Source organism: Micromys minutus (assembly GCF_963924665.1).
Source record: "Micromys minutus genome assembly, chromosome: 10".
NCBI lineage: Eukaryota > Metazoa > Chordata > Mammalia > Rodentia > Muridae > Micromys > Micromys minutus.
The window spans coordinates 1,246,926-1,269,055 of record NC_137979.1 but is presented as its reverse complement, the minus strand read 5'-3'; the positions used below and the strand labels follow the sequence as shown (position 1 = coordinate 1,269,055).

The 22,130-nt window shown below is 39.5% G+C and overlaps 1 protein-coding gene across 2 annotated transcripts in view; it reads left to right on the top strand.

Annotated features, from left to right (window-relative positions):
- The first annotated feature begins 466 nt into the window (after window positions 1-466).
- The window catches only part of SGCD (sarcoglycan delta), a 415,532-nt gene continuing 393,868 nt past the window's right edge, over window positions 467-22,130 (top strand). Inside the window, exons 1-2 of one of the 2 annotated variants that reach the window (XM_080923991.1) lie at window positions 467-570; window positions 19,740-19,928. In XM_080923991.1, the coding sequence (XP_080780117.1) occupies window positions 19,740-19,928 (189 nt within the window). In that variant the 5' untranslated portion in view covers window positions 467-570. Of the gene's footprint in view, window positions 571-18,763; window positions 18,895-19,739; window positions 19,929-22,130 lie in introns of those variants that run through there. The other variant, XM_080923992.1, reaches the window with a different exon arrangement.

The following is a 22,130-nucleotide window of genomic DNA, read 5'->3' as shown; positions in this document are numbered from 1 at the left end:
AAGCGCAGGGCGCTTACCCTGGGCAGTGGGGGATTTGTGTGGAACAGGCAAGGTACCAAAGGACGGTGTTGAACTGGGAGGGGCGAGAGGGGTAGGGCGTTGTGACAAGTCTACTGCATCTAGCACCCAGAGCAAAGCCTGTGTGGAGAGTGGCTGGGAAATCCAAGTCCTTTCTAGAATCAGCCTTCTTTCTGTGAGTGTGAGCCCAGCACACAGACGCCATGAGCGCTGTAGCAAGAAAGCCAGGCTGTGTTTGACACACGTGTTTCCCATTGATATCTGGAGGCAGCCCAGTAGCTGAGAGTCAGCTTGACAAAATGGGATCGAAGTAGAGGCAGAGTAGGGTTTCAAAGCAGGCAGTAAGAGAGCGGGAATGCTGTTCAGGAAATTCTTCAGGCATGGGCAGGGACTTGGCTGCAGTTGTGCGGCTGGAAAATCTGACTGGGGCAGCTCCTGAGCGCAGGCAGGGCCTGCTCACATGGGCGGGCTGAGTGGCCGCCTCCATCAGAGCCTCTAAGCTTTCCCCAGGACCACGGGGGACTCTCATCTGCTGAGAACAGACAAGGAGAGGTAGGGGACTGTGCAGCTCTTGCCTTACCAGCCTCGCTTCTTGAGCCCTGTCTGCTGTTTGTTCACAAACACTGGGTGATTCAGGGTGGGGAGAGGCGGTGTGTGTATGTGTGAATTAACACATTTCAGCCCAATCACCTGGGCAGAGGGACTGGGTGCTTCTCAGCTTTGTTCGCCCACAAAGGGCCCTTAAGATTTGAGTTTCAACAGCACCCAAGCACTTTTGAAAGTTAGCACTGCACAGCTATCAGCACTGAGGAAGGAAAAGTGTGTGGATTCCTGTGTTGTTACCCTGTTCCCGCGGTCTGGAAGTTTCCCTTTCTGCTTCACCGGACACTTGATTGACGGCAAAGATAATCTCCGATGAAGACGGAGCTGTTTTTAAAGCTTCAAGGATTTTAAAGGGGGGTGTTCCAAGCAGGAAAATGTCCTCTGTTTTTGGAGGGAATCGGAGTTTGAAGTTTTTATTTAAGAATACACTGGGGGGGGGGGGGGGGCACAGATTGTGTGTAAGGGTTCCTGGTATTTAGTTTTCAAATGTAACTTTGACTTTCATATGTGATTTGAATAGCAGTAATGTATTTGCGTAGGAATATGCTGGATTGTTATTCTGCTTTGGAAAGCAATCCCCGTTTACTCTGTGGAAGAAATAAACTGCAGTTTAATACATGCTTCAGTATTTTATAACAGATAATAGAGTAGTAGGGAAAAAAAAAACCAGTCATTTATTTTTGAAATATCATTGTTAAAAATAGACAAATAGTGTGAATGTTTTATCGACTACTCGATTTTATTTTCACCTAACTAAAAGTAGTGCATTAAAAATATTGACTAATTTTTAGCAGAAGAGAACCTTCCCTTTCCTCTTCAATTTTAGTTCTTTCTCGGATATACACACTGTGCTGTATACATGTAATAGCCTTTCTAGGACTACTATATCACTGCTTTCTGTGTATGCATTTAGAAGACAAGCCACTCAGTGCCAGCGTCTTTAAGAGCTTAGCTCAACTCAGACAAGTTTTGGCTAAAGCTCATCCATCCTGTTCTTGGGCTACTTGGTGATCAGCCCATGGCAAATCCAGAGGGGACTTGGGCAAGAGCCTGCCTAGGAAAAACCGAGGGAAGTGCGCAATCCTTGAATACTGGGTCATTAGCAAAGAGCCACTAGACCTTATGGGAGCTTCTCTGAGAGAATGGTGTGAGTTTAAGCTGAGTCCTGAACCTCCCAAACTGGCCATTGTTAGAAATGAATGAGGAGGAGGTTGAACATTGGGATGTCTTACTTTCCCTAGTCCTGGACCTAACAGAAGGAGGCAGAAGCCCATGTTGTTGATAGAATTCTCAGACTGACAGCTGGTGCTTACTTTCCTCATAGTTTTGTTTTTGGAAGATGACATTGGTATATGATTGACAGCTGCCTTTCTCGGTCTTGAGAGATGGCTCATACATGTTTTCTGTATTGATTTTATCTTTTTGTGTGGAGGGATAGAATTGGGTAGGGTGGGGCAGGGCGTGACAGCTAAGGAATTTCAGGACTTTCTACAGGAGAAGGGCAGTTAGAAGTCAAGATGGACCATGGCTCTATTTTCTGGTGCCTGGGCAGATTAGTAACTAAACTGAACCACAGCCAAGTACCCATTGCCAGTAACAGAGACAGAGAGTGATCTGGAATGTCATCCCCCTCTAAATTTAGAACGTGTCAAGCTTTCTGCAGAAAGAGGCGTAACATAGCAGCTCTGGATCGCAGGGTAGTATGAAGTAGTGCCCAAAATGGGAAGAAACTTTAGAGTTTCTCTTTTCAAAAGAGGCAATCTCAAGTTTTCTTCTAAGTTGAAAGTGGCCAGCAAGGGAAGAAGAGGGCAGAGAAGAAGAAATCTGGTACAGAGATGGATCCAGTAAAGGCACAGCTGGTCAAAATGAACATGGGACACAGAGAGAGATCTCAGCACAGGAATTAGCACAATTTTTAGAATCCACTAGACACTGCTTGGCTGGCCTTCACATGAAGGTAACTCACAGCCCCAGTGCACAAAGCTGCTTTACGTTCCTCGCAAGGAGAAACATCATGGTCAGCCTGCCCTGCAGTGCCTTCTGGAAGTAATCAGAAAGCACATTTTGTAAGAATAGAATTACACAGAGGGCTCCGATTTCCAAAGCAGAAGAGAACAGGCTCTTGGGGCCTTATTTTAGCCTGTATTCCTTACAGAACTATTCCTGCAGGAACATTGAGTGAAAGGACCAGGTGGATGTGAGCAAGTCACTCCTGGAATGAAGCTATTCCAGGCTCTGCTAGGCCTACTTTATTAAAACAAAGTTTTGAAAAGGAAGTTTCTGTTCTGTATGCATTTTTAGAGAAAAAAAAGAATGTTCTTATTTTTTTTCTCCAGAGATATAGGACTGATAGAAGATTGTGATAGATACAGAGAAATAATGGGCAACTAGAAGACAGGTGACAGAGACAAAGACACAAAAATTTATGTGGAGAGAAAGAGAATAGAAAATAGATTAGAAGATAGATAGATGGATGGAGAGATAGATATAGCAGAGAGAAGTGATAGTTATGTGTATTGGTCCAGAAAGACACAGATGGAGAAAGGAGATAAATGATTAATAGACAAATTCATGACAGATGAGAAAATAAATAGAAGAGGAATCGATAGACTAGGCAAGAAGATAGAATGCATAAGAAGATAATCAGCAGACAAAAGAGAGGGCGAGGATGGTAGATAAGCAGATTGGTAGCTAGATTTGGAGACAGAGATTTGGAGAGAGATGTTCAGTAGGTGGTAGAGAAGGTAGATGATAAATTTGTAGAAAGAACAGTTAAGGAGATACATAGTCAGAATTGATAGACATTTGGTGACAGATCCAATGATGGACAGGTAGGATGACCATTGATCAATTTATTATACAAATTGTCTAATAACACTATGAAAGCCAAAAACCACCATAACATTAGTCAGTCTACTGTTGGAGCCCCAGAAATGGGGTGGTATAACTCAAAAGGAGGGTCCATGAGTGAGTATAATTCACAGACTGAGACCTAGAGGTTTTTGAATCAGGAGAGGAAGTTGCAACGGAAGCTTTATTAATCTAAGCTTAAGACTCCAAGGGACTACATCCAGGAAAATATATGTTTGGGAACAGAAGACATTCCTGAGAAATTTCCTGACAAGTCTGGCTTTATAGAACCTGCAGGCCACTGGGAAAGAATGGCTTTAAATACTCAGTTCTGGTGGAGCCCAGATGCATTATCTTGTTCTATATGTTGAGATTTTGCAGGAGATTTCATTGGTAAAAATGTTGAAGAGCTGTGTCAGTGAAGACTGCATTTACCCATCAGTCCTTCAAACCCGGCTTGTAGTAATCTAAGCGCTAAAATCATTTTCACATATACAGCTGTAGCTAAGACTTATGAACCCAGGGAGCACTGAGGCAGGGGGCATGTCTTCACCTACTTCCAAGTAGATTGTCTATCCACTTTTTATTTCTATGGATTGTCCAGTTAAGTAGTAACCGAGGATGAAGGGGAATTATTTATCTCCCCGACTCCTTTAATCAGGATGGAATTACCTCATTATAGTCTCACCCTGATGCCTTAAACAGCAATGGCAGACTGGGTTCAAAGCTCACTGGCCCTGCATGGCAAGGACTGTCTTTGGCCAGGTTTTCACTCTCTTAGAGTGCACTGGAAAACATAAGATGAGGTAAAGGGTTTTTGACTAGCAATGTGCCTCAGAGTATTGTTAGCACCTGAAAATAGAGAGTCTGTGACATGGGTCATAGATAGTGTCGACCACAGTTCTTGACATTAGAAGAAGAAAAACCAAATGCATTTGAATTAATCATTTCCTGTTTAAAATTTATTTATTTATTTTATGTGAGTACACTATAGGAGTTTTCAGACAAGCCAGAAGAAGTCATCTGATCCCATTACAGATGGTTGTGAGCCACCATGTGGTTGGTGGGAATTGAACTCATGACCTTTGGGAAACCAGTCCATGGTCTTAACCACTGAGATATTTCTCCATCCCAGAATTAATTATTTCTTTTGTTATAAAGACCAGAGAGAGAATCGTGTGCTTAAGAATCACAGGCAGTCTAGCACAGAGACAGAACTTCTGGGTTCCTGACACCAAGTCAGTGTGATTTAAGTGTTCTTGCTCAGAAATGATGCCTCCAGCTACACTTTAGAAGCCATATTAGAAAAAACATTATACTGGGGTCTAAGTAAAAGAAGCCACCTCAGAAGCCACCAATACTCATAGTTCTTAAAAAACATCAAATCTGAAGTGAAAGTTGGAATATTCTCAGTTCTAAAAATGCCTTACCCTCAGATTTTGTATGGTCCAAGTCAAACTACAGGTCACAGATAGGGCTTGTGAAATACCATTTTGACTTTTGCCTACTCCAGAAACTCTAGTATAGCATTGGTGGCAAATTCCAGAAAGATGTGACACAACATCTTAAGTAACAACTTCACTTGCACTACCATGAGGCAGTTTGGGGGCTGTTTTATTTTTCGTTCAGGCATGATCAAAGTGAGCCCAATATGTATCTGTACACTGTGGAGCCACATAAGAGAGCGATGGTAGTTGACAGAGCAGGGCTTTGAAAGTAGAATGAGCAGTGCTGGAGGAAATCTCTAGAAGGTCTTGGTTTCACTCTTTTCTGGATCTCAGGATTCAAGGGCTTCTCTCTCAAGAGACAAGGTTTTGAAGTTTCTTTGCAGCTTCTCAAAACCTAAACTTTCTGCAGTCCCAAGGAAGGACTCTCTCCTCCCAAGCACATCTCTTCATCCACTTTCCTGAGTCTGGACATCTTGAAATATTTTATCCATCTGTGTATAAATCTATCATACCCATGCTTTTATCTTTATCTCCCTCTGTAACACACAACTTAACCTCTGTTTGACAAAAGAAAATATATTTTGGAATGTTACTTTGGTCATTTGAGCAAGAAAGAATGAATGCCGAGGATAAGGGAGGATGGTGACTAAATAAGACAAGATGAAGTGATCATGCCATGGTAAAAGAACAGTAAGGCTGAGAATTTGGTTCAGACTCCATTAGGATCCCAACTCTGTGACCTTAGCCAGCTTTCACACCAGCTCTGGCCCCAAATCTCAGTCTTTAAATGGACTAAGATGTCTTCAGTATGATGTGGTGTGAATACATATGGGTGAAGGCCTCTACAAAGTAAGCATTTACAGATTTAGGCATATGTGTGGTTGTCACTGAGTGCTGTGACAGCCAGGCCAAGGGAGAATGAGTTGCTCAGCATCCCTTTTGTGTGTATTTCCTCTGCATAGCTCTGCAGATTCCACTGTCCCTATTACTTCACCTTTGCTGCCACTTGGAAAGGTGACTGTCTTCATTATTGCTTCAGATTCCTGTGGCCAAATGTGAGCCACCTCCTCTAAAGCTAACCTTGTAAGCTCTGGCCCCTGACCTGACTCTCAGCTGGGCCTGCAGACCTCACAGAGGACTGTGTCACCATGGTTCACTTCATGTATAAATCCTGTGAGATTGGTTTGGAAGCAGCCCTTTGCCGATGATGTACTAATGCTGGGGGTGTGTGGGTGGCTGTGGATACAGCTGCTTTTCTCGTTTTAAACACTGAAGCAATGGTGCCTATTAAAACAAACCCAGTTCCCTGATAAAAACAGTACTGCCAGGGATGGGGGGGAGGGGCATTCCTTTCTGTATAAAACACATTTCCAATTCCTCTGATAGGATCAGACTCATTTGTGAATGCCCTGTCTTCACAGGATGATTTGAATGCCTGGAGGCCCTGCCACTACTTGCCAAGGTTGAAGTGGTCAGTCACTAATTCTGCTTTCACTCAGCTCCACGTTAATAAGTAGCAGGGTGAGCTGCATTCTTCAAGCATATTCTTAGACAATGTCGGGCTGTACTGACTTTGACTGGGATTGTGGACTGTGCATGCTATTGCTGAAAGATGTTTATCCGGGATCAGAGCTGCACTGTTCTTCAATTCCAGTGTGGCCATGTCTTCTCCCTCTGTTGTTAAGATCTTTCTGGCTCCTTCCCTTTGTTGCTTTATTCAGGGCCACCATTCCATTTCCGCTGTTTTCTCTCTTGTCAAGTACCTGTTCATCACAGCCACCATCTGCTTTGCTCTAGCAGGCAGGGTGTAGACGGGGAGAGTCTGCACAGTGTAACTTTGACAGTGCCATGGTAAACATTTGTTCCAACATGGACTGTGTACTTTAGAAAGGATGGTGTCTTCACTGTGAGAGAAAGCTGCCCACGGTGTATTATACACTGAGGATCCAAATAGAAAATCTCACAACAACAATCCATGTGCTATTCTATCAGTTTGTTTTTGCTCACAAAGTGATTTTTCTTTGCTTTGATTTGCTGAGGCTGGGTCCTATCTCTGTTTGTAACCCAGGTTGGCCTTAAACTCCTGATGCCTCCATAGGTTACCAGGTGCTAGGGTCATAGCTGTGTATAGCCAAGATCAGTTTTTTTTTTTCTTCCTTTTCAATTCATTACTTAGCTACATCCTAATATAACACGTGAAAATCTGAGTGTCTAAGAGACCCATTAAGACAAAAAATATGCATCTGTGGTCTCTCTTCCATGGTATCATAGCAGATGGGGTCTAGGCATCTCTTCTTCAGTTGAGTGGCCCATTCTTTCTTCACCCACTTGTGCTACCAAAGAGCGAGTATTTATATGGTTCAATTTTGTTTGCCTCAGAAGAGGACCTCAGGAGAACTCTGGAACACAGTGACTCAAAGGATCCTTTCCCATGTCTCCCGAAGTGAGACTTATTGGATAGAATCATTAAATTGGGGCTTAATTTTCCATGAGAACATCATTGAGATGGGTTGGGTATTTTATTGAAGAAAATTGCAAAGGCTACTATGGTAGCTGGAAGCAGAAGGCTCACAGTGAGATGATGTCCAAACCATCATATAAATGGCAACTGAAATTAAAAAGAAATAAATATGGGAGAAATCAGATGAATCACTGTATCTAGAAGTAGGGATTATTTAACAAAGGGCATGAAGTACTGGAGAGATAGCTCAGTAGTTTAGAGTATGTCCTGTTTTTTTGCAGAGGACCAAACGTTGGTTGCCAACACTTATGTTGATTGGCTCATAACTACCTATAACTCCAGCTCCAAATGATCCAGCACCCTCTTCTGGCTTCTGTGGGTATCTGTACTCACATGCACATAGCCCAACATAGATATACTTGAAAATATACATCATTTAAAAAAAATCAACCTCTTTAAAGGAAAGGACATGAAAGGAATTTTGAGAGTGATAGGTAAATTCGTGTCTTATCTTATTTGCAAATAAGCACAGATGTCTAAAATCCATTGAGTTCCCTAGTTACTATCTTCATTTATTCAGTGTGTGCAAATTGTATCTTAATAGACATAAATGCATATGTATATTCACTCCTCCAACTCATAGCATAGGCAAAGAGTGCTTCACAAAAGGCATAACATTTTTTAAAGATTTTATTTATTTTATGTGTATATGAATGTCTGCACATCACCTTCAATGCAAGTATACACAGAGACCAGAAGAAGATATAGGATCCTCTGGGACTCGAATTATAGGTGACTGTGAGTTTCCTGGTCTGTGATTGTCCTGGGAATAGAGCCTGGGTCGTCTGTTAGAGCAGCAAGCAGCAGGTGTTCTTGGCCAGTGAGACATCTCTTCTGTTCTATCTTGTAACTTATTGTCATGCTTGTACCTATAAAGTTCAAATTTTTATATAAAATAAAATCATAGAAAAATGAGATAAACATCTCCTTTTAAACTATAGATTTCATTGCCCGAATATAGGATCACAGGTAATAACTGAAGATCTTTGCAAACCAATTGTCAAGGGAGAATCCACTGAATCAATGGTAATTTTATGGAACCATCAAATAACTATAGGAGGATAGGAGGATGCATCCATTTGCTAGAGCTGTTTTTCATGATGTTATAAAAAATTTATGGGTTTGAGAGGGTTTACTTCCCAGGAGAACTATACTTATTCTTCTAGTAACAATACCCTAACTGAATTATATATGGCACTTAATCAAATATTAGTTTTGACAAACATAATAATATTTCTGTTGAAACATTCTGACAAAGATGGTTTTAAATTGAATTCTTAGTAGTTATACTAAGCTATATGAGTATATGCCTGTATCTGAGCGCATTTTAACAACAATTGAGAACTAGTTTTTCAGCCAGGGATTGCTTTAACAGACTGGTTGGGTGACTTGGAGAAAATTACTAAATCTCGGTTGCCTTACATGTCTAACTCAGATACTAATAATGATATCCTGTAATTGTTAAGTTAGTTTAGCAAAACATTTAAAGCCAGGTGTGGTGACTTAAGACAAGGAAAGACATCTTAAGATGCCTTTCCTCCTACTGCCTCATGTAACCTTGATGTTTGTACCTGGTCTTACTGTTTCTGTGCTGTGTTTGGTTAATGTCTCTTTTCTAAAGGAGAGGAGATCCTTGGGGAGAGGAGAAGAAGGGAGATTTGGAGGAGGAGAGGGAAGGGAAGCTACAGTTGGGTGTATCATATAAAAGAAAAAATTAAAATCTAAAATAGTAAATAAAATGTTTGGAAGGACTTATACTATATCAAAGTAATTTATTCATGTTTTACATAAAGCTGGAAGTTTTCTCATGGTGTATTCTTGAGTATCAGAAAGTGTGTGTTCGATGCTTAAGGACAGGGAAATGAAACAAGAGTTCATATGGGAAAAACTGAGGCCTGGAATTTATGGGAAACTTACATTGTCTCTATTTAGCAGACTTTATTACTAAACACCTTGAGACCTTAAGTGCCTGTAACTGCTGAAATGGACTTTTCTCATCTGTTAGGGAAGGATGGGAACATAATGTTGTCCACAAACCCTTCAAGCTTTGGGTCTCGAGCATAATTATTTTATGCTACAGCCTTGTCCTTGAGCTGCAGAGAAGCTGTGGGAACTTAGCTATGACTGTCCTCATCTGGCAATTGTCAGAAACATCCAAGGAGATTTAGAAAGCCTGGCCCTGGGCAGTGATGGTTTCCTGGTGAGATGAATAGATCTCTAGACAGTAGCTATGAGAGATGGACATAGATTCCTTTGCTTATACAGATAACCAAATTAAGTCTTCAGTCAGGACTTTGATTACCTCTTTTTAAGGCTGTCCTCACATATTCATTTCTGGTCCTCAACTTACACCATCAAGTACCACATTGAGATGAAGTCTGATTTCTTCATAAAACTATATCTTCATCAGTACTTGAGCGTCTTTAAAATACCTGCTCAAATATGGCATTCATAAGGCCATGCTTCCCCTTGATCTTTCTTCCAAGGCATTCATCCCTATCATGAACAAGATACACATGTTTTACGCTGGCTCTCAGTCTCCTAAGGGTTTCTCAATTGAATTAAGTTGATGACCAGTATTAAGGATCAGTATTTCTTTGTTTTCTCAGCAAATACACAAGTTCTATAAGAGTTAGAGTTGGTCTTGCTGCCTGGTGTCTGCATCCATATAGTGTAGAAACTCTCAAATACTGGTTGAAGTAAATGCAGGATGGAGGAAAAAAACATTCAAAATAACCTCAGTTCTCATAATATCTATCTATCTATATGTATATAGTACATGTATATATGCCATGCAATTTTAAATTGTATAGCTTTTTTGAAAATAAAATGTGATTGTGCCTCCATATGCTGCTCTTAGGAGGTGGAGGCAGAGCATCAGGATATCAAAAACTAGCCTTGCTTATACAGAATGTTCAAGGTAACCTAGAATACCTAGAATTCTGTCTCAAAAATCTTAATTTTTAATTAAATAATTAAGTAAATAAATAAATAATTTCCTGCGTGTTTTCTGCTACTTAGTCAAATAGGACAACTTAAATTTAGAACAGTCTGTAAAATTAGCTCTTCCTAGTATAAAAAGGCAAAATCAAATGTGTGTGTGTGTGTGTGTTTTGAGCATATATATTGAACTTGGGCTCTATATGCATTAATCATTTTTGAAATTATATTTAAGTCTAGTCAAGTAGTTGCCCAAGTGAGAGAGGCTAAAAGTAAGATGGGATTTTCTTAAATGTCTACCCTTTTAAACACACATATCCGTCTAACTTTTAATAAAATTGTTTATGATTTAAATATCCCAAAATCTCAGGAAGCTAAACTGTAGGATTCCTGACTTTAAAATCAATCCAAATATTCATTTTAAAAGAAAATGTTTTTAGGCTGGAAACAGTCATTGACTTTCCTGGATAAATTCTGTGAGAGAAAAAAAAGTTGGTTATTACATCAAATCTCAATATAACAAGTTTGTTAAAATTTTCTAACATTGTGCCAGATACTAATAATTGAAGACTAATGTTAATATGGCTGAATGAAAACAACCCATAACAGCAAAGAGTTTAAAACCAGAAAGCTCAAAATTATCATGGCTAACAGAAGGCTGTGTATGTGCCAAGATAATCCAGAGTGGTTCACATGCCACAAGCATCTCTGAAAACCCTAATGAGCCTGTGCAGGAACTTCTGCTTGCTATTTATAAAAACTCATTAGGAGTTGTGCAATTATGTAATTTGGGTTTATTTTTCATATTACGAGAAATGTTGGCATGAGGCAACACCTAAACATTACATCTCACCTCTCTTGATTTACATCATACTCATTTCCAAATAACAAAATGCAGGGGTGTGACATTCTGCACTTGACCCCAGCTCTGTCGACGATTTGCAGTGCATGTGCTGGCATCTGTCCATTCTCCAGACTCAGTGCTTTCTTATTCTTCTGAGCTCCCTCAAGTCGAGGGCTTGATCATGGTGTTCAGCAGTAAGACGACTGCTGTGACTTTTTGGAAACTAGCTTCTTTCATGTTCTCACCTTGTCAAGACTTGGTTTTCTGGGACCAGAGGGGGTTGATTACCTCTGTTTTCTATGGTGGAATCCTTCATGCTTTCTTCCTGGCAGCTAATTCTGATTCTAAAGATTCAGCTGCTAGAGTGTTTGCTGTTGGTCTCTCTCTTGACTTAGGAGGTTGATGAAAGTGCAGATGGGACGACTTTCCTCCTTGTGAAGACAAATGTATTCCAGAGTCAACCTGTAGAAATGAGTACATCAGGTAGTTAGAAGTTTGGTCTACTTTTAGCTTTGGTTTGTTTCTCTCTATGGAAAAGACAGGGATATCCTTGAAGGTGTGTTTTGCCTCAATTTTCCCCATACATAGTATATAACTTGACAGATAACTATGCTCTTTATACTTAATTTATTTAAATCTTTCAAAATTCTATGGCTGTAGATGAGCAGTACAGTGCTTGCCTCAGTTGCATGATACCCTAGGTTCAATCACCAGAATGTCCACAAAAAAAGATTACATCAAAGCATATCTTATATGTTGAGCACTTTCCCTCACTTATGTCTGTACCCTGCCTTATGGAACAAGATACCATGATGTACAATGGCCAAACAGAATGAACGAGTGAGCTGGCAGCCAGTGCCTTTGCTACAAACCATCCATGATTAGCAGAGATAACTGAGAGCCATCACATTTTACATGATTATGGAAAAGAAGAAAAAATAAAGAAAGACAACAACTAGGAACTTTGATTACCTTTAAATTTTATTTTGTTTTTTTTTTTTTTTAAATCATTTCCCAATGCCTAATATATTCTTATACTACAAATTATAAGGTAGATCTTGTAAGTATATTGCAGATAACTCTTACACTTAGGAAGAAAGAATCTTATTAAAAAGAACTTTATTGAAACTAAAACATTAACAGAAGACCAAAACTGTGGCTTCTGGCAATAACAAACTGTCATATGTCAACCCACCAAACATACCAGCTGTGTGTTTCCTAAAACAATCTAGTGTTCCTGTATCTAGCAATGATGGGCAACAGAAGGTTTTCCTAAGGACTTCCAACTGTATTTAGGAAAGAGCGTCATCACTGACATTACCGAGCTTCTGTCCTCCATCCTGTTTGTAGTGGTGCTTAGTCTTATTGCAGTGCACACATCACCATAAAGCTCTTTAGCTTCCTTAAGGATAATGGCTCTGGTCTCTAAACTTGGCATAGACCCTATTAGTCCATTCACTGTTGAGCAATACTCAGGCTGATTCTGTAGCTTGATTCTGTGGACATTGTCATAATAGCCATGAATGTGCAGGGATCTCTGTGATAAGGTAACTTAGGCTCCTGTGTACAAGTGGAAATTATGATAAGTCTATTTTTAGGTTATTTTTGAGGAACTCTCCATACTGATTAGACAAAACCACATCCCCAGCTGCCATGTATAAGTGTTCCATTTGTCCCCATCCTCCTGAGGATTTGTTGTTACTTGTTTGCAATGATAACTATTCTGACTAGGTTGAGGTGGAATATCAATGAAGTTTTTCATTTTTTATTTCCCTAATGTCTACAGCTACTGAAAACAATTTTACATATTTAATGGTCATTGTTTTTGAGAGCTATCAGTTTATTTTATTGGCCCATTGGTTGATACAGGTTATTTGCATGTATTTTGAGTTCTTTATGTATTCAGTCAAGTAGTCTGAGATTATGGGTGGATATGATATTAGCCAAAGACTATTTATGCCCATCTAATAGTAAGGCAAGAGAAAGTGTGCTATATTCATTCCCTGGAAAATAGAACCCAATTGCCCTTTATACGTGTGAAAAAGATTATATTTAAGTCAGCTGGGCTTGTCTGTAAACAGGTGGACACTAAAAGTAACCTTGTGGAAGTGTGGAGTGATGCTTTGATCTAGTATGAAGAAAGATAAAGGCTATGTGTGTTTATATCCAGTGTCTTCTGAGGTGGCTTGTTAACTTACGGTTAGAGGGTATGCTCTACTCAACATTACTATGACTTTCATGTCTTCATTTTTTAAAAAAAAAATTGCATGTGACACATTTGTTATGCTATTGAAGATCAAGAGGGTTTTAAATACCAAGAAATATGCACAATGTTAAAACATTCCACAAAAGAGGGTAAAGAAAATTTTGCATACTAACAGATATTAATACTACCTTATGATTATTTTTAAACATCATATATACAATGTATCTGGTCATATTGAACCTATATTTCCATCCTTAGTCCTTCAAGATCCACCCTCACACACTATCTTCCAACTTCATTTTCCTCTTTTTTATAACTCACTGAGCTCAGTATATGCTGCCTACTTATGTGTGTATGTGGGACTATCCACTAGAGAGTGGTTGAGCTAAAAGTTACACCCTTAAGAAAACTGAGTCTTTGAACCAGTCAATGATAGAGAACACCTTTAATTCTAGCACTTGGAAGGCAGCCGGATATCTATGAATTCAAGACCAACCTACCCTAGTTTATATAGTAAGCTCTAAGACAGCAATGGCTGTACAGAAAAATCTGGTCTTTAATAACCAATCAAACAAACAAACAAAAAAAAAAAAAACAAAACAAAACAAAAAAGTGACGACCTTTACTAGCCATGAGCTGTCAATCCCTCCTCAGCTAGGGATAGTGGCTCATGAGCCCCTCCACTTCCATGCTGGGATGTTGACAGTGCATGTCTTACAAAGTCTTGTGAAGACTGCTACAGCTGCTGCAAGAACAATGGTCCTATCATGTCTAGAAGACACTAGTTTTTAGATGAACTTAATATTTTCCTATGTAAGAAAATGTACTAAGGAGCATATTTAGCTGGATATACTTTGTTTCCCTGAACTATTCACATCTGTGCAGCTATTGAATGTGTGATTGCTACTAAAGACCAAGAAAGAGTTGTTAACCACCATCATGTAACCAGTGTATTTTACCACTATCAAGGTCTGGATACTGCTATACACTTTGCAAGTTTATGGGTTGGTTTTGATTTCATATATTGCTGTGGTGTTTCATTGCCTTTTCAATAGACCCAAACTTCTCACTGGGGTCTCCAGGGCCCAGCCTTCTGTTTTCAGGCGTTTCATTAACTCTATCTCAAGCCCAGTTCTGCTTTAACTGTCTCAAGCCAGACCTGTGGCTACCTATGCATCAGAGTACTATCTGTGCCCCACCACACTGCCTAGGATAGTTTTGATTCCTACTCATACATTTCCCTCTTATTATCCTTTGAGTCCAGCTCACACATTGCATCTTTATGGCCTTATTTCATGGTCAGTCATTATAAAATGATATTTTTACACTCAAAGTGTCATTCCTCTACTGGCCCACCCTTCTACTGCTCCACGTCCCAGCCCTCCTCCCTGCCCTCATTTTCTACACAAGGATGTCCCCACCCTCCACCCCTCCACCCTGCCAGACCTCTAAACTCCCTGGGGCCTCCGGTCTCTTGAGGGTTAGGTGCATCTTCTCTGACCTAACCCAGACCTGAGAGTCCTCTGCTGTATATGTTTTGGGGAACTCATATCAGCTGGTGGGTGCATCTGGTTGGTGGTCCAGTGTCTGAGACATCTCAGTGATCCAGGTTAATTAAGACTGCTGGTCCTTTTACAGGGTTACCCTCCTCCTCAGTTTCCTTCACCATTTTCCTAATTCATCCACAGGGGTCAGCAGCTTCTGTTGGTTGGGTGTCTCCCAGCTGTGTGCTGGGTCTCTTGGAGGGCAGTCATGACAGGTCCCCTTTTGGTGAGCGCTCCATAGCCTCAGTAACAATATCAGGCATTGGGGCGTCCCCTTGAGCTGGATCCCCTTTTTGGCCTTTACCTGGACCTTCTTTTCCTCAGGTTCTTCTCCATTTTTATCCCTGCAGTTTTTTTAGACAGGAATCTTAAACTAGAGTTAGCAGATGAAACTAGATTTTATCATCATAGAGGTACAACATGAATGGACAACAGTCAGTGCTCATCTCTAAGGAGAAACAGATCTTTGAATCATGACAAGATCTTGGAAAAAGAAGCAGAGATATAGAAAATACAGGAATCAGAGATGAAGAGGGTAAACTCTGAGTCCATAGTCTCATGAATGCAAAGCAAGACAAAACAACAAAAATAACAACAGACATAAATACTAGATGGGAAGGACAACCTGCAACTTATAAAACATCAGAAGGTCCAAGCAATATGAGCAATAAGCAAAGTCCAGTGCAGTTTGAAGATGGATGTTTCTGATAGACCATTTCAGTGGATGAAGTTCTCATAGCTAAGCACGACAGGAACATCCTGATAGACCATTTCAGTGGATGAAGTTCTCATAGCTAACCAATGACAGGAGCATCCTGATAGACCATTTCAGTGGATGAAGTTCTCATAGCTAAGCAATGACAGGAGCATCCTGATAGACCATTTCAGTGAATGAAGTTCTCATAGCTAAGCACGACAGGAGCATCCTGATAGACCATTTCAGTGGATGAAGTTCTCATAGCTAAGCAATGACAGGAGCATCCTGATAGACCATTTCAGTGGATGAAGTTCTCATAGCTAAGCACGACAGGAGCATCCTGATAGACCATTTCAGTGGATGAAGTTCTCATAGCTAACCAATGACAAGAGCATCCTGATAGACCATTTCAGTGGATGAAGTTCTCATAGCTAAGCACGACAGGAGCATCCTGGGCATTGATGTGAAGAGGAAAACAAATAGAAACCTGAAGACTATGAAGAACATATGATTGAATTTACTGCTGCTCAGACTCTGTCTTGTGGTTCTATTATCTCTCTTGCTTCTTTATGTTCTATGTGCTAAATAATAATTCCAAATAATATTAACCAATAACAGTGGCAATATTGCTAGGTCTTTATTTTTATAGAAAAGAAATGCATAGGAGATGATCTAGTGATCCAGTAAAGCTGTTATAAAGTTAATTGTTGCTTTAACAGTTAATTAATTTGAGATGGCAATAAAATCACCGCATTTCTTTAAAAATACATTTTAAAACTCAACAAAATTCTTGAAAATGGTGCTGGAAAGAAAGGCTCTATGGAGGGCGTGCCTCGACGTCATGCAGTGCTGTGAGACTGAGGACAGGAAGGTGCTGACCAGTGAGAAGCAGTGGCAACAGCACACACAGGCCTGTGTCACATTTCTGTGTCCAAACCTGTTTCATGCTTCAGAGCTTCCTGGGGTTCTAAAAGTGCAAATTCATGAGACACCCCAACATGCCTAAATTAGAATATCTTGATGTGAAGCCAAATAATCTTTCTTTAACCCATCTCCCGCGGGGTTTCTTAGGCTTCCTCAAACATAGGAACCTCATCCAGTAGGAAATTTGTACTACTGGCGCATGGAAACAGCTTTGCCTGAGGTGTTGCCGTAGACCCTGCTATGTGTTGGGTGCTTTAAGAATGTGGTTGTGGAAAAACTTTAGATTTGTGAGTGTAATGAATTAATTAAACAGGGGTGTCACATTGCTTTCAGTCATCTTTTTATTTGACATCGGTTTACCTCTATAATTTTGTGTATAGAGGGTATAAAGATAATTGTCTCCCGTGACAGTTTTGGCAGAAAATTTTAATTATTGATGGTTATCATATATAACCTTACAATTTTACATAAGAATGCATCTGTTGGACATAATGTATAGACACAAGTATTCTAATTAGTTCTATATAGGTAAGAGGAATGTACTTATCTGTGATAAAGTAAGTGTTTTCCTGAGTAGAGTGTTTCTGTTTTGGCTGGGTGACCATGAAAACTGAACTGCATATTTACATTTTCACACATGTTAAAATGGCTTCTTCCTTCATGTATACCTCTTCTTTATTCTCCATGTATTCATGGTACAGACCGCTAGGGATCCCATTTACCTACAGTGTGTCCTTTTTGGTTTAATACTGTCATGTCCCCTTGTTTAGTGAGTGGGTGCCATGGGCTGACAGTAACATTCCCACCAGTAACACAATCCACCAGCAGGAGAGCCATCTGTGATGTACTCGTATGAATCCTGCAGGGCATGCAAATATATTCCATACCATCCCAGCTGCATAAACTCTTGGTTCATGTTCCTTTTAATTGAATCTCCAAGGGACCCGAAGAGTCCTCAAAGGCCAAAAGTTAAGTGACAGAGAAAGACAGTATCTAATAAATTCCACCAAGAGCATCCTTTACATTCAGCTTCATAAGAATATTTGACTTTGCTCTCACATTCCTGGACCCTCTTCCAGGTTGTTCAAAAGAAGTCTGTTCCAGTGAAGACTTAAAAGTTCAATTTCATTCACTGGACAATAATTCTTTTTCAAATAATGAAACAGAAAACAGATTCCAGATTGTCTCCCCTAATTATTTTTAATCAATTCAACGTATTTACATTGTTAATGAGAAAACATAACAAACTCAGCCCACACAGATTCCCCAACTGGTATGGAGTTATTTATATTAGTTACAGTACCTTACATTTGCCTGATAAGGCCTCCCACTACAAACATTCCCAGGAATTTCCTCCTTGCTTCTAAGCTCTTGATTCGTTTTACAAACTTGGAAAGTGAAGAGTTGGGAATATGGTGCAAATGCTAGACCTGGTGCTACTAAGAGGTAGCCATTAAGTTCTGCAGGAAAGAATCTGAATTCAAGCCTTGTGATTTGACTGGGATTTGAAATCTTCACAAATCAATGACAGTGTTGGACAAAATCACTGCTTTTCGGGACCCCAAGGGTTCTTTGGAGATGTTTCAAGGTACTCTATTTTCTTGATATTTCACATGAGAGTTACAAGGTTTCATTTGAAAATAGTCATGCTATAAAAAGAAATCTTAACAGGGAAGCTATAATTTCAGATGCTTTACAATATTTAGAATGCACTGAGAACCTTTTGCCAACACTCTCCTTAAGCCCCAGATTCTATTGTTGTAGATCAATAATTGTAATTGTTGGGTTTCATTTGGATTTTGGTACTTAGTTGAGGTTGAATGATGATATTACATGCCAATAGGATTCAGGCTTGTCTATCTATACAGTGATAGGGATATGCATTGCTATTACTAGTTACTGAATGTAAAATATGTGATTGTTACTTAAATTAACAGACTTAAAAATTGCACTGCTAACTTTGATGTACACTTGGTATCTCTATTTGTACCCTCTTATGTTTATTGAGTACATCTTTCCAACAAATGATCATTTCATACCTAAACGAACAATGATACTCTTAGCTGTGGTGACTCACAGGGAAGCAGCTGAAGGAAGATGATAGGTGATAAGATGAGTTTCTCTACATTTGTCCCAGTGTCCTACTGATCAGACCTGCGGAATCCATATGCCAAGATTCTTATGTGACTCCTCTACCTGCTGTGCCAGAAGTCTTGTGGTCATATGCAGAGGTTAATTTCTCTAACCCTTACTCAAATCTTTTGGAAAACTAGAAGCTGGAAATTGAAGGGCCTTGCAGGTATGATTCCAATACTTCAGGATCATTGTCTTATTTCACAGAATGACTAAATAGAAAATAATCTTGTTTCCTTCAGGCTTTCAGGAGACTTTTGTCGCTTTCTGATTTATCTTCATACATAAAAGTTCCAGTGAGGGATAACCATGTTGTGTCCCTATTTTCTACAATACATATATAATGTACAGGAGAGTTATTGGAAGCTGTGTGATAAAATTGAGATTATCCAATAGTGCAGAATTAGTCTTTGGCTGGCAATTCCCATTGCAGTGGAAATCATCACAAAGTAGGCAAAGGTATCCTCTCTATTCTTAATGAAGGCTCAGCAGACAGACAGCTGAAGCTGTGGCCACAAGACTATTTCTAACTCCATACGGAAAAGACAAAATTGTTGCACTTGAGATTTTTTGTTTGTAATTCTCAAAGTAAATTTCTTGGTTAGTTATTCTTATGCTACCCACATGCAGTATCAAGGATAATTTTTTTGCTCAGACTAATACCACATTTGCATACCAGAACTTTGGGGACCCTCTGGATATCACCTTCAAAACATAGCCAGAAGTCTATGGGTTCCTTTAGAAAACGGCTTCCAGGGCATGCATTCCTTGAAAGATGTACATGAGTATCTTTATGCTTATCTAGAAATAAGATCACATCAAATGAAAGGCCTAAAGTGAGTACCCAGGAGAGCAGATTTTGTCCCGAGGAAACAGTCTTAGAGTTGTCAGAAAGTGGGGATGTACAGCAATCAGCCACCCATATCCCTTCATCAGTTGATCCTCCCTGCTTTATCTTTCCTCTTCCAGAGGTTTTAATGAGAATGGTTCTCTATACCTGCTTCCTTTCAGATGCCTCAGGAACAGTACTCACACCACAGGAGCACCATGCCCAGCTCTGAAGGGCCACACATATACAAAGTGGGGATTTACGGCTGGAGGAAAAGATGCCTGTATTTCTTTGTTCTGCTCCTCATGATTTTAATACTGGTGAACTTGGCCATGACCATCTGGATTCTCAAGGTCATGAACTTCACAATTGTAAGTAAAACTGTGTAGATTTGTTAGCTCTCACTGGAGGAAAAGGAAGCATGGAACTAGAGGGTAAAGGATTGTGGGAAAGTGCTGTCCTGTGACCTGGCATTTGAATATGAATCCCAGCTTCTGTCTAATACCAGTTCTTCTGAGGCTGAGCATCCAAATGTAGAATCCTTCCTGTCACCTCAGGTATTTGCTTTATCATCATGATGTTCCTACATCCTATAATCTTTAACCGCTCTGAGCAAGTAAATCAGAGAAAAATAAAGGATAACGTGAAATTTGTTTTTGGGGATTTTAATAGCAATCATGAATCATTTCACAAGCCAAGAGTTGCGTGCAATTACAGCTGGGTTTCATGAATTACCTAAGAATGTTAGTAATCAAATTACACCTGCTTGGAATGTGTGTGGTTCACTGACAGTCTCCAGATTGGGGAGGAAAATCGGTTCTGCTATTGCATGGGTACAGTGAAAATGAGAGGAAGCTAGCTGCATCTCCTGGCTTTGTTAGTTTTTTAGGGATGTGTATTTTTCACAAAACTCTTCCTTCTGGTGTTGGGGGTGTTATTTAGATCAGCCATTGACTTGTTGGTGTTCAAGCGAAGAAAACACTCTTGCAGTTATAACGGGTGTACTTTTTCACTTAGGGATTTGAGTCTGTAGAATCGATATAATCAACTTACTAATGAGGAGGTCACAGATGCTAATCTGCTGCCCAGGGAGTAAATTTTTTCATTCTGATGTCAAAAGTTAATGGACAGGCAATAAAACAACTCTTTATTGATAAAGAAATAGTGTTATAACAAAAAGAGCAGTGATGTTCTCCTGTGAAAATTCCCAAATGGGAACAAAGATATTTGGGGTGTTTTAAATCACAAAATACATTTTTGTTCTTGGCTTTCTCAGGCTGTGTCTGATGGTTGGTATAGTTTTTCTCTCTGTCTTTCCAACCTGAAAGTAATACATCCTGAGGTTTTCCCACTACCTTTATGTATCTAATGTTATATTTATCTCACTAGAGGATAAGAACTTGCATGTGTTTCCCAAGTAAGCTGAGATTTTTATGCATAATTTCTGTGTGCCTTCATCCATTACTCTTTGTGGAGCTCACTGGTACTTGGGTGAAATGTGGTATCTATCAACCAAGTCAGAGATATTGTTTGAAGCTTAAGAATGGATCATTCTTTAATACCCAGTGTTAAAGTTCAGAAACATACAACAGAAAGTAGCCTTAATGTTTCATAACTCTGTTTTAAATGTTTATATAGAATATAAATATGCTTTTGTATGCTAACATCAACCTTGGAACACAGCACTGGTCAATTTCCATGTGGCTGCTTTAGGTCCCAGGTCATCATTCTAGACTGTTGGAACACATTATGGTGTATTCCTAGATGGCACTCAATACATAAAATTTGAATGTTAAGTTCTTTATGAACACACAAGGTTCAAAGAAATGTTTCAGTGAAGAAAAACATACAACCAGATAGCATCTAATGCTTGCGAATGAGGATGGGACAAAATAGAAAAAGTGAAAAGGAATTTCTGTGGGAGATGCTGTCTTCACCCCCATGACATTTTAAGTCCAGGTTATTGCAACTTTTATTGATGTGACTATTCCACATTTAACATATAACATGTTCTTAAATTTAACATTTAAAAGTGTGTAAATTGAAAAAGCTTCTATACTACAGAATTAAGCATGAGAAAGAAAGTACCTAGGCATAGCATAGAGAGCAAATAATTCAGAAATTTAAAGGGTAGACTTTATGAAACTTGACCATTGGTTGATATCTCAGGGTTGGAGTAAAAAGACACTTTGGATGAATTTCTGTTTATGGCCAATGAAAGAATGAGATGGTCAGACTAAAGGCACGATAGACTTTGGGACTGCTTCAGTAGAACTTGACTGAGGACCTGAGCCCCTCCTCTGCTGATAGAGGTGAACATTTCTATTCTCCTACTTTTGTGATTTAAAAAAAAAAATGTTCTGATGCTCAGATCTGAAATAGGAGAGTTTTATGGACTATGGTGGAAAATAAGATCTTAAACATTAAGTATGCTTTTGGGAAAATATGAATATATTTGTCTAAAAATTAAAAAGACCCTTCAATATTAAGCAAATATAACTTGTGGACTCAGCTTCATCTGACAAGACTCAAAGATGCAAATATACATAGAACACTGCTTACCATGGGCAGAT